Below are 12582 nucleotides of genomic sequence, written 5' to 3'. Positions count from 1 at the left end.
CTCCCCCCTTTACCTCCCCTATTGGGTGAGGATAGCAATGCGGATGATGAGTCACTTTATCTACTAGACCCCCCATCTCCATTCCTGAGGGAGGAGGAGGGGTTGGTATATGGAGGTTTGCCTCTCTCCCCCTGTATCAGTCAGGAGGGAGGTGACGAGGGGCTGCTCGGTTGGGGCGCTGAGGGCGGCGAGCTCGAGCGCACGGCCTCACAGCTCAAATTTGAGGAGGACGAGCGCAGGATTCTTGAGGAGCTCGACAACGAGGAGGAGCAGGAAGAGTGCAACACAATATTTGAGGAGGAGGAAGCATGGCAGAAAGAGATGGATAAAGCGGAGGAGGAGAGAGCTCAGAGAGAGGAGAGAGAGTGGGAGGCAGTTCTTAAATTAGAGAATAGGGAGATAATTGACCAGTCGTGGGATAGGGAAACACTGGAATCAGAGGGATGGGATTTAACAAGCTCTTCTGGATATTGGCCTGTATTGACGCCTCCCACAGGGTTTGGTGGCCCTGGGGCCTCACCTTGCCCCAGCTCAGGGGCTGAGTCAGACGACCTCTTCCTGGAGCTGGAGAGGCAATGTCAAACAGATGAAGGAGAGGAGGGAATGGAGATGAGTGTAGACCCTGAGCCTCTGGATCCCTACACACTTCCCTGTTTAGAGGAAGAAGAAGAGGAGAGAGAGGAAGAAGCAAAGACTGTCTGGGTAGATTTTGAAGGAACTCTTCCTCTAGATGCAGTTAACTCTGTAGAGCCTGATAGCGTTGCTCCAGGCTCAGAGAATATTACAGACTCTAATTTATATCACTCTGAGCACCTAGAACAGATGACACACTTTGACTTGGTGCGAGCACAAGACTGTGAAAGGGAGCATGGTTTCATCGATGAAGAGTGCGATGTTGACTATAACGAGGATAAAGCTGAAGAAGAAGAGATGAGTTACCAGACGGACTCTGCTCTCGGTCAACAACTGGAGTCCGACTCCAGTGGGGTCCACATGTCCCAACCAGACAGAACTGGTATTAGCGTCATCATTCAGACAGACTGTGAACAGGGGAGACCTGCACGGACCGAAACAGACCCGGATAGCGGGGCGTCATCAGAGCGTGATGATGGCGAGGATTGTGAGGAGAGAGCCTCCTCTCCGTCTTGTAGCCCTCTGAACCCTTACTGTGAGGAGGTGGAGAAAGTGGAGGAGGAGATGGAGCAGGACGAGGGAGAATTGAAAGAGGAAGAGGAGTTGGGAACAGAGTGGGATGTGTATGACCAATCTGAGCCAAGTTTGGACAGTAGCGAGGGAGTTCTCATGGATCACTCCCCTGAGCCTCTGCACACGGTTGAAAAAGAAATCGACAATGAATGTACACGGGATGTTGACGTTCAAACTTCCTGTCAAGAAGATCCAGTCTCCTCGGAGATTAGCAGCCCCGTCGTGGCAATAACTTGTGACACAGAAGGGACATGCTTTGCGTCAGAGACTTTTGTTGTCCCTACAGATGTAGTCTCAGGACTTGACATGCCTGGACCAGAAGACCTGGAAACTACAAGAGCTAGCACCCCAAAATCAGACTCTGTTCTTCTCGTACACCCTCAGCATACGGACTCAGCTCCCCCAGCTCCGTCACCCTCTAAATCGGATTCTGGTGGTGCTGGGTTGGATACTAAAGAGTCTGAGGCCTTCGTGATATCAGATAGTTTTGTTTACCTGGCTGTATCTGCACCCCCTCAGTACCCCAATGACTGCCCCCCATCTCCACTTGAGGACTCCATTCCCCCGAGTCCTGTCCCCAAACCTACCTGCTGCCCAGACCCAGAGGAGGAGGGAGCCTTCCTGTCCCCTGACAGCTTTGTTTACATGGCGGCTCCTGAACGTCCCCAACCGGGCCCCTCGGACGGCTGCTCAGCCTGCGAGGATACTCAGGAGCTGGACTTGGACTCGTACTCTGAAGGGACCCAGTCTGGGATGGACGGGGTGGAGTTTGTCCTCGGATCTATGACGGGGGACAGTGATTGGGAGTCAGATGGCTCTGCTCTGGACTTTCCTCCACTCATGTCCACGGACCAGGCCTGGGATCAGCTTGAGCCAGGCCTACTACAGAGCCTATTTACACAGACGGAGACAAGCCAGGTACCGGCCTGTAGACCCCAGGAAGACGGGCCCCAGGCAGGGGACACAGCTTGTCACGCAGACCACGTCTTAGAGTCGGGAAGGAGCTCTAAAGCAGAGAATGAATTGACGACTATATTAAGTTGGGACGCTGACATAGAGGCAGAGGTATGATAATTCATTTCCATAAAATAATGTATACAGAAGCTCATACTGGTGTTGTGATGATGCAGTTGCATTGTAACATGGGAAAAGACATAAAAGAAGAAGCTTGCATCTGAGAGGTGGTTTACTTAGCATTTATATATTTATATATTCAGCCTTTGGTAGGAGCCCAAATCCAGAGTGATTTGGAACAGATATAACACTAGCATGCAGTGCCCATAAACACAGTGCCAAGTAGAGAGAATGAATTAAATTGAACCAGAGAGACCCTGGTTTATTGGTCTATTTAGCCTCATAAGAGATGTGAGGGGGTAAAAGCTGAGTAGAAATCTGTTCTCAGCAATTAATGCATTAGATGTGGACACACAGAGCCATAGCATGGAAAAAGAATTGGGTCAGGTATCTATGAGCGTTGAGTGTAACAGATGTAGACATAGCATGGAAAATGTATGTGTTGGTGGGTGAGGGGTGAAGTTATGTAGACGCCATAATTAGCTAGTTGTGTTTCAGTAGTAGGGCTTTAAATGATTGCAATATGATGCCCAGAGGGGGGTTTTGCTACTTATGGGAAACTACCCTCAGGGTCGCTTGGTGTGTGTGTGTGTGTGTGTGTGTGTGTGTGTGTGTGTGTGTGTGTGTGTGTGTGTGTGTGTGTGTGTTTTAGTGGGGGGTCAGCGCTAATCTACAGTGCATGCACATATTTGAGATTGATCACATGTTTATTTGTGTGAAGCTAAAAGAGCAGTGTGCGCCCACGGGCCACTTGTAATGCTGATCCCCAAGTGCAGAGTTTACAGCGTTTATCTCAAGGGCACGCTATTGTTGCGTTTACGTGGTCCGTATATAGAGTACAGAAGAGTAGATAGAGAGTGTGTGTCCATACAAAGTCATGCGTGCCGGGCGTGTCCCAGCTGTGCATGTACAGAAAGTAACACAGGCCGTGTTGTTTAAATGATTTGTGAGAAAGGTTGTTGTTTGAGGAGGCAGCGTGTTTGGATGTGGAGCGAGACTCTCGCCGTTTGGGTTGATTTGGTTTCTGAGAATGTAATCCGTGTCACAGTATATACACAGAGTTACTGTGTACAGACATGGATCTGAAATGGATATTCTACGTATAAATGCTGCAAGATTAGCTTTGCATGGAACTGACACAGGGCTGTCAGTGTGTGATGGTGTGTCGGACTAGTCTCTCTGCATTCAGTCTTGTTGTGTTTGTGTAGTGTCACTCCTCTGTCCCATCTCACCTCTGTGTTTGACTGTGCGGGCTGCATGTAAAGGTGTGTATATGTAGATTGTATCTCAAAGTGACCGTGTGTTTGACAGGCTGTCGTGCCGTCTAGGAGCTCTGCTATGACTCAGTGTTTGGCCCAGATTTGCCTGATCTGAACTCTGTTTTTGAGGCATACAGACTCTGAATTGATCTAGATTTTGCAGTCTACCCATTATTATGCTAGTTGAGAGGACGTCCTTTTTTTTCCGCATATGAAACATGCAAAATTAAAAGTATGTTGTCATGTATGATTTAGAAAATTCCTTGTGCATTTCACTATCAAAATTTAAGCAAAGTTACCCCATTTCAGACCTGTTGGTAGAGATTTAATGACAGCAAAGAGTAGAAGCAAAGAGACAAAACTCCATTTTGGACTGAAAACGCCTATCATATTTATAATATTTTATTGTACAACACAGGCCGTTTCGGTCGAATATGACAACAGAGTAGAAATAATTTTGTTTTACTTTCGTACAGCACTTTCTAGGCAAACATTGCACATCATGCACATCATGAACATCATGAACAAGCAGTGTGTGATTTGCCACTGATGTGCCTGATCCCATGCTGGCGATGCAAACTTCTGGTCTTCTTTGATTACATTATAGTACCCATCAGGCACGAGTTGCCTGCTCTGACCGTGCAGTCACAAATCATATTACTCTACCCTGCGTCCGTTTGTGAGTATGTTTGACTTTATGTGTGTTTGTGAGAATGGACATATGTCTTTGTTTGTTTGTTTGAGAGTGTAACTGATTTTTGTATCTTTATGCGTTATCAGTACTCTGTTTGTTCTATCTGCAGTCACAGTGTCTCTGGCTTCAGTTTAATGTAATCAGATGTCCACTCAGAGAATCAGAGCTGCACAGAGTGCTGTCATGCAGATGATCTGTAACAACGTCTTGCTTGATTTAGGGGAAAAAGCTTTTGAAAGTCAGAAAGAGAAACATTTTGAAGGAAAACCGCCAAAAATGGGCTCCTCCTTTTTTGAGTGTATCAAAAGTAGTGCTGTCGGTTAATCGCATGACTGTATAGGATTATTCACGATTAATCACACATTTTCTGTTCAAAATGTACCTTAAAGGGAGATCTGTCAAGTATTTAATTCTCTTATCAACATAGGAGTTGGCATATATGCTGCTTTATGCAAATGTATGTATATATTTATTATTGGAAATCAATTAACAACTGCTGCATAGTGCTGACTTGACTATGACTTGACCCACACTGCATGTGATTATCATAGAGTGGGCATGTCTGTGAAGGGGAGACTCGTGGGTACCCATAGAACCCATTTTCATTCACATGGGTTCTGGTACTAATTGATTCCTTCAGTTTTCTAGTGTCATATGACGCCAGTATCTTCATTCTCGCTCTCGGACTGAGCCCGCTTTGACAGCCCTAATCCAAAGTAGACTTACTGTGCATGCTTTATATACTGCAGATTTTGGAGACACTTGGTTTTGATTTTGCTGCATTTTGTAACGCCAGCTACTAGTTCCATTTCTATTTCCTAGATCAGACACAGAAGAGACTTTTAACACACAGAAGAGGAAACTTTTCCAGACTTCTTGGCTCCAATTAAAAGTTTTGGAGACAACTAGCCATAATGCACACTGTCTTTAAAGGTCCCATATCGTGCTCATTTTCAGGTTGATACTTGTATTTTGTGTTTCTACTAGAACATGTTTACATGATTTAATGTTAAAAAAAAAAACTTTATTTACCTCGTAATGTCTGTCTGAATATACTTGTATTTACTCTCTGTCTGAAACGCTCCGTTTTAGCGCGTTTCAACGGAACTGCAACAGAATTGCGTTGCTAGGCAACAGTTTGGGTCCATGTTTACTTCCTGTCAGCTGATGTCATTCACATACACTGCAACAGGAAATAAACTGTGACACATTTAGAATGTTTATGTTTAACACCGTGTAATGGTCTAAATATTGTAGATTTGTGACATCACAAATGGACAGAAATCCTAACGGCTTGTTTCAAACGCACAATTTCTAAATACGGGCCATGTTTATATCTCCGTATATTGATCGTTTTGATAGTTGAATAGTATTTATATAGCACTTACACCTGCTTTATAATATAAAGTACATGATAATCTCACTTTTTACAAGATGGGACCTTTAAGGGAATGATTAAAAATCACTGTAGTGATTCTCAAGCAATAACTTGCTTTCACAGAAACACTGGATGACAATTTTGAAATTTGACTCTCATTTTCTGAAATGCACTTTTGTTTTGTGATGAAATCCCCTTTGTTCAGCCATGCCCCCCCTCTCCCCTCCTCCTCCTCCTCCATGCTTGGATGGTGTTGTTGCAGAGATAAGGAGGTGAGAGGTAAATACTGTGTCTCTCTGCGAGGGGAGCTGTCTCTGCCAACATGGCTACACAAACAGTGTGTGAAGTTGTCTGGGGAATATAAACTCTGATATCTGATAAGAAAGTGCTCGTGGCTAACATTGGAACGCTGGACTCTGTGGCCTGTTGACGGTCCTGCCTTTCGCTCTCTGTTTTGTTTGCTGACCTGTCTCCCTTTTCCTTCCGTCTCTGTCTGTCTTAATTCTCATCTTTTCTGCACTAATTATCAGGACTGTCAAAGTTAACACAATAATAACACGTTAACACAAATTCTTTTTAACGCCACTAATTTCTTGCGATTTTTAGTTTGTAGCGGGCTCAAGTTTAAAGCTAGAGAGAACTGGTATCATATGAAACCAGAAAAAACTAAGAAATCCACTGGTACCAACCATGTCATACTGGCCTATCACAAAGGAGGCTAGGAGACGCTCCAAACTTGTGCTAAATTTTGTCGAGGAAAAACTGGCATGTCCATTTTCAAAGGGGTCCCTTGACCTCTGACCTCCAGATATGTGAATGAAAATGGGTTCTATGGGTACCCACGAGTCTCCCCTTTACAGACATGCCCACTTTATGATAATCACATGCAGTTTGGGGCAAGTCATAGTCAAGTCAGCACACTGACACACTGACAGCTGTTGTTGCCTGTTGGGCTGCAGTTTGCCATGTTATGATTGGAGCATATTGTTTTATGCTAAATGCAGTACCTGTGAGGGTTTCTGGACAATATCTGTCATTGTTTTGTGTTGGTTTATTGATTTCCAATAATAAATATATACATACATTTGCATAAAGCAGCATTTTTGTCCACTCCCATGTTGATAAGAGAATTAAATACTTGACACATTTCCCTCTAAGGTTTGTTTTGAACAGATATAATGTGCAATTAATCTGCGTTTGACAATCATGCGATTTACCGCGACTAAATATTCATGACTAAATATTTCGGATCGATTGACAGCCCTGCTATTTATGTCTCACATCTGTCTCTTCTGAGCTTTCAGTCCTTCTGTCTTCGTATCTCCCGCCTTACTTCAATATTCTGCTCCAAGGCAAAACCAAAATATACACGAAAAAACAGGCAATTTTCAAGTTAGATAGAAATTCATTGAAAAGGGAACGATGTGAAGACATGGGGAGGACAGATAGACACGCTGAGTTTAGAAAGACAAAGAAGCAGACACAATAAGAGTTGTGGCAGGCGACAGGGAGGTTGGGTGGAGGAAGCTATTGTTTGCACGGGGGAGCACCTTTTAGCGCTGCATGAGTCTTTGGTACAATGATGAGAGAGCCACGCTGGCAAGCAGACACAAGCAGAAGGTCTCTGGATTAATATGGAGCTGGTTTTGAGGCACAGTGTGCCCCACAGACAGACAGACAGACAGATGGACTAGCTTTGCATGCTGTTTGATGAAGTGGGGCGAGGGAACGCACAGTACAGACAGTCTGACCGATGGCAGCTTCTACGCAGATTTAGAGGAAGCAGAAGTGGCATGTTTCATTCATAGCCCATTACAAGATACAAGATTTAAAGGGTCCTAGAAAATACTTCATTATTTTAATTCAAATTCATTCAAGTTTTCAACACATATCACGTACAAAAAACACCATGCGCTGACAGGTTTCTTTAGCTGCAGGGATGAACACAGAACAAAGTTTGTATGTAGTCCAGTCAGATTTGGACCTCATAACTGTTTTTTTTTGTTGCGCTGCATATTTCTATTTCAGAAGTTCCATAACCTGTGTTTTACTGGTACCAGACTGCTTTTGCCAGTTTTATGTCTTATTTTTTGGTTTTGAAATTAGTTTTGAAATCAACTCTGAGGCAGTCAGTAAAAAAGTCTACTGTAAGGCCTTATTCACATGGGACTATATTCTAAAAAAAGTCTGTATAAATACGGGCCAATGTACCGTGTTAATATGAAGGAATTTTCTGTATCGATTTTTCACAGGAGTTTTACCCGTATTTTTAAATACGCATTGCATTGTGGGAACACGAACCTCCGCTAGTGCCAAAGTTGTAAGAGGCAGAGACCATCACACATGACAAAGTTTAGTTTAAATTTTGGATGTGGAGAAACTTTTCTCTCACTTCTGTGGTAAAAAATCAACATTAATATCTAACCAGAGTGATTAATTTTCAGGACTTAAAGTTAGCTCAGTGTGGTTTTAGTTGGAAAGCTGTTTAGTGGTTTTGTTCAGTTGTTGTCGACCGTTACCAGATACGCAGGAATATTTTGATGACTCATTTAGAGACTAAGTTTGGTATTGTAATTTACGTTTTACCAATGTTTATATTTTAGACTTCAGTGGACGTCGGGTAGAGTTAGCTCCAGTTTTAGCCTCAGGCTGTGCGCAGAGACCGATAGGTAACGTACAAACGGTAGCGTCTGTTTTCCTTCCAGAATGTAAAGGTTGGGTCTGCTATTCGGCTCGGTACGGAGGATATACTGTAAATTTACGGAATTTTCTGTTTTAGGATTAACAGAACTATCCGTGAATGGTACAGAGGACATCCTGTAAATCAACATAAGCATCCATTTTAAGGGTTGAAGAAAATGTACGTAAACTTAACGGAAAATGTCCTGGTCATTTTCTGCCAGGACATTATCTGCTTTTCTACAGATTTTTTTTCTTAGAGTGTAATATTACTAGCGGACTTCATGTGATTTTGAAATCACATGAAGACCCCCACGTTTATGTTTCGTTCAAGTCTGTATTTTTACTCGAATTTACTGACATTATCCCCCCTGATATGATGCAAGGCTCTGTCTCACACCCGAAAAAGCCGTGGAGAAAACAAAAAGCCTTTCAAAAATTAAGATTAATCGCGTAGTTAATCGTGATTAATAAAAATTTATTTGCACATTTCTTATCTGTTTAGAATGTGTCTTAAAGGGAGATTTGTTACGTATCAGCATGGGAGTGGGCAAATATGTTTGCTTTATGGAAATGTATGTATACATTTATTATTGGAAATCAATTAATAACACAAAACAATGATAAATATTGTCCAGAAACCCTCACAGGTACTGCATTTTGCATAAAAGTATGATCAATTGACAACATGGCACATTGAAAATGGCCAGTTTTCTTTAGTGCAAGTTTGGAGTGTTATTTAAACATCCTTCGCAACAAGCCAGCCATGCTATGACATGGTTGGTACCGATGGATTCATCGGGTTTTCTAGTTTCATATGATACCAGTATCTTCACTCTAGCTTTAAAACTGAGCCCGCTACAACCTCAAAATCGCAAGTTGCATTAATGCGTTAAAGAAATTAGTGGCGTTAAAACAAATTTGCGTTAATTATCGTGTTAACTTTGACAGCCCTGAAAAAATACGACTCCGAATCACAGAGATGCCGATTCACACTGGACTGATATTATTACACGGCCTCTGTGTTTGGCAAAAATATAGTAACATGGTAGGTAATTAGCGGTGGAATTTTTACTTGACAAATTATAGACATGGCAGATTCGCACGGGATTACGATCACAGACGACCTCCACAATTATTACAAATTACTAGAAGTCCCCAGGTAATACTAGTCCCGTGTGAATAAAAGGGCTTAACAGTGTGAAAGCTGCAGTTTCCAAATCATTTTCAATACAAGATGGAATAGTAGGAGCAAATGGATCAGGAAAAAGCTGAGGCATTGAAAGACGGATGTCGAAGCAGAGAGCGAGAGACGAACAAAGATAGGGAGAAACAGGTGGCTTCAGGTCCGCGGCTCACACATTCATGTTTTGATTGATGTGATAATTCTGGTTCTGAACAACCGCCTCCGGGATGAATCTGCGAACGACAGAGGGAGAGAAGGAGGGGGGACGTGTTCAGGAACACAGACGAGCATGAAAGCAAAGAGCAGGAACACATTGATCTCCCACTGGAACTGAATGGAGATGCTCTTAGAATGTAAGAAAAAAAAAAGGAGATCAAATATAAGCAGTGTTTTCCACGATTTTACATATTTTTGTCTCAATCCCTTTCTCTACTAGTGATATCAGCCAGACAACAAAGCTCATATCTTACACTCTCTTTGTCTGTCTCACAGGGAGCTGACTAACAGCACAAAAATCCCCAAAATATGGGAAGAACAGTGATAGCATGAAGGAAGGAAACACATCTCATCTCTAAGAGAGAAGAGGTGGTGGGACATAAAGAGGATAGTGAGGTCCGAGCCAACATGCTTTGAATGCAGGCCACATTTGCATGAGATTTGTGTCTGTTTGTTGATGTTCAAATAAGGACGCTGGTTTCAAATGGGATTTATTAACCCATTAACCCCTTTATCCCCGCATCTGAGATTGGTCAGTCCGTGGCTTAAAGCGGCAGTACGTAGAATATTTTTGGCATCATTGGGCAAAAATCCCATAATAACCTTTCAGCATATTGTAATTCAAGAAAACTAGACTTCTGCTCCTCCTCATGGCTCTGTTTTCAGGCTTTAGAAAATCTAGCCCGTGACGGGAGACTTTGACCAATCACAGGTTATATCAGAGAGAGAGAGTGTTCCTATTGGCTGTTCATTCAACAGAGGCAGCTGTCAATCACTCGCAAACTCCAATCAAACAGTCAAACTAGGCAGCATTGATCAAATATGAATTAATATTATGTTACTGTAATGCCTATTTGTCGCGTAAAATGTTTTCAGAAACATCTTGTAGTGTACTGTTTAGCTGATATCAGTTTTTGATTTAGATTTTCGTTTTGATTTCTGAATCCAGCCCTCAGTGGGTTGATGATTGATGATTATACAATGTACATCAGTAAAGATTTTCAACCTGAATAATTTGTTCATCAAGATCTGATGTGTGATTTAAGTGTTCCCTTCATTTGTTTGAGCAGTGCAGTTGTCCCCCCCATCAACGTTAGTTTGGAAACAGATCTCTACTTCTTTCCTTCCTCCCATCATTCCTTGTTCCATTAAGAGAGAAAGGAGGCAGTGAGGAAGGATGAGGGGTTGAAAGACAGGAAGAGAGCGGGAGACGAGGGCGGAGGAAGGAGTAGAGGGAGGAAGGTGTGGGGCTGTGAGGGAAAAACAAAGCGATAGCAGTGCTGTTACTGGTTGCCGTGATGCTTTCAGGAGAAACACTTTACACATGGTACAGAACAGCTTTTAGATTTATCGCTCACATACACTGAATCCCATTCAGACCGTCTCCGTCCCTCTGTTCTATTTCACCTTCTCTTCGGTCCAACTGTGGGGTGAGTGTAGCTTTAGAGGCAACACTTTAAAGATGCACAGGCTTTTTGGATATGACCACCAGCTCTTTTCATGATCACGTAGTTATGGAAATCAGTCATGAAGGGAAAGGAAGAGAAAGGACACAGCTTTTTTTCTTATATTTTTGCAGCAGTAACATGTGTTCCTATACGCCGTCATTAGTAATTAACTGCGTTTACATGTTCGGAGCGACGTGTTTCTCATCCGTCCCGATTAAGAAATTGATTGTCCCTGAGTGATGGAGTTTTGGACGCGCGTCATCAACGCAGCTATTCCTTTCCTCGGCGTTATTGGCTTGACAGATGACAGCTAAATATAGAGCGTCCACACACATGTTCATGTAAGTAGACATACAGTACACCCACACAGTCAGCTCTCACACTCTAAAAAGCACTATTATGTAACTTTGACTCCTAAAGTGAGTTTCAATTACAGATTCAATTTGCTACCAGTGAGAACACAGTTAGTGACACGGTCCTACATGGAAACTAAATAATCATTAGATAATAATTAGAAAGATTTTTAATTAAACAATCGCAACTGACGATTATTTTCCTACTTGTTTAATCTGCCGCCCTTTTTCTCCATTAAAAGATGAATCGCTTTGTCTATAAAATGTCAGAAAATAGTGAAAGGTGCTCGCTATAATTTCCCAAAGCCCAAGATGATGTACTCAAATAGCTTTTGACCAAACCTTAAAATACTCAGTTTACAGTCCGATATGTCAAAGAAAAGCAGCAAAGCATTTACATTTGAGAAGCTTTAACCAGCAAATGTGTGGTATTCCTGCTTGAATATGACTAAAACTATCAAATAATTGCAGATTAATTTTCTGTCCATCGAATAATCGATTAATCGTTGCAGCTCCACTTTAAATGTCTATGTTACCCTTCTGCCCAACCTCTCTGATTTTCGTCACTCACCTCACCTATGTTTTTTTTACGACGGTGTATTAGGGCCATTTAATGGGTATATAAATTACTAATAATATTCGAGAAAAATCTCTCTGTGATTAAAGTGGTGGTGATTTAAGCACTCACAAATTTACAAGAAAAAAAGGAATCACATCGCTTCACTTTGAAGTTTGGCTCAACCTTCATCACACTGCAGACACCATCGTTAACCACTACAGTAACGTGAGCCGCCCAGTTCAAAATATATGAATTACATAAGTACCTGAATTTACCTGAATTTATTACACGGCTGTGTTGAATACTCGATTGTGATTGGTCAATTACGGTGTTCTACGGTCTGTTTTGCATAGCAACGGTCTGCTAAAAGAAATAACAGACCGTAGAACACCGTTGCTATGGGCGCAGTTCTGATGTGGACTGGTGGACAGTTTTTGTGTCAAATTATTAATTTCTTAAGTAACTAGCTGTTTAATGATAATAATAATGTACAGCTAGCGGGTCATTGTGAAATAAACCTCTTCAGGGCG

At 42.3% G+C, this 12582-nt stretch overlaps 1 protein-coding gene across 1 annotated transcript in view; it reads left to right on the top strand.

Annotated features, from left to right (window-relative positions):
* Positions 1-12582, top strand: part of macf1a (microtubule actin crosslinking factor 1a) — a 177229-nt gene that overhangs the window by 107177 nt on the left and 57470 nt on the right. Inside the window, 1 exon segment of the mRNA XM_037794207.1 lies at positions 673-2271. Within this exon segment, the coding sequence (XP_037650135.1) occupies positions 673-2271 (1599 nt within the window).

This window comes from Sebastes umbrosus, chromosome 15 (assembly GCF_015220745.1).
Source record: "Sebastes umbrosus isolate fSebUmb1 chromosome 15, fSebUmb1.pri, whole genome shotgun sequence".
NCBI classification, from domain to species: Eukaryota; Metazoa; Chordata; class Actinopteri; order Perciformes; family Sebastidae; genus Sebastes; species Sebastes umbrosus.
This window is presented reverse-complemented; position numbering and strand designations above follow the sequence as displayed.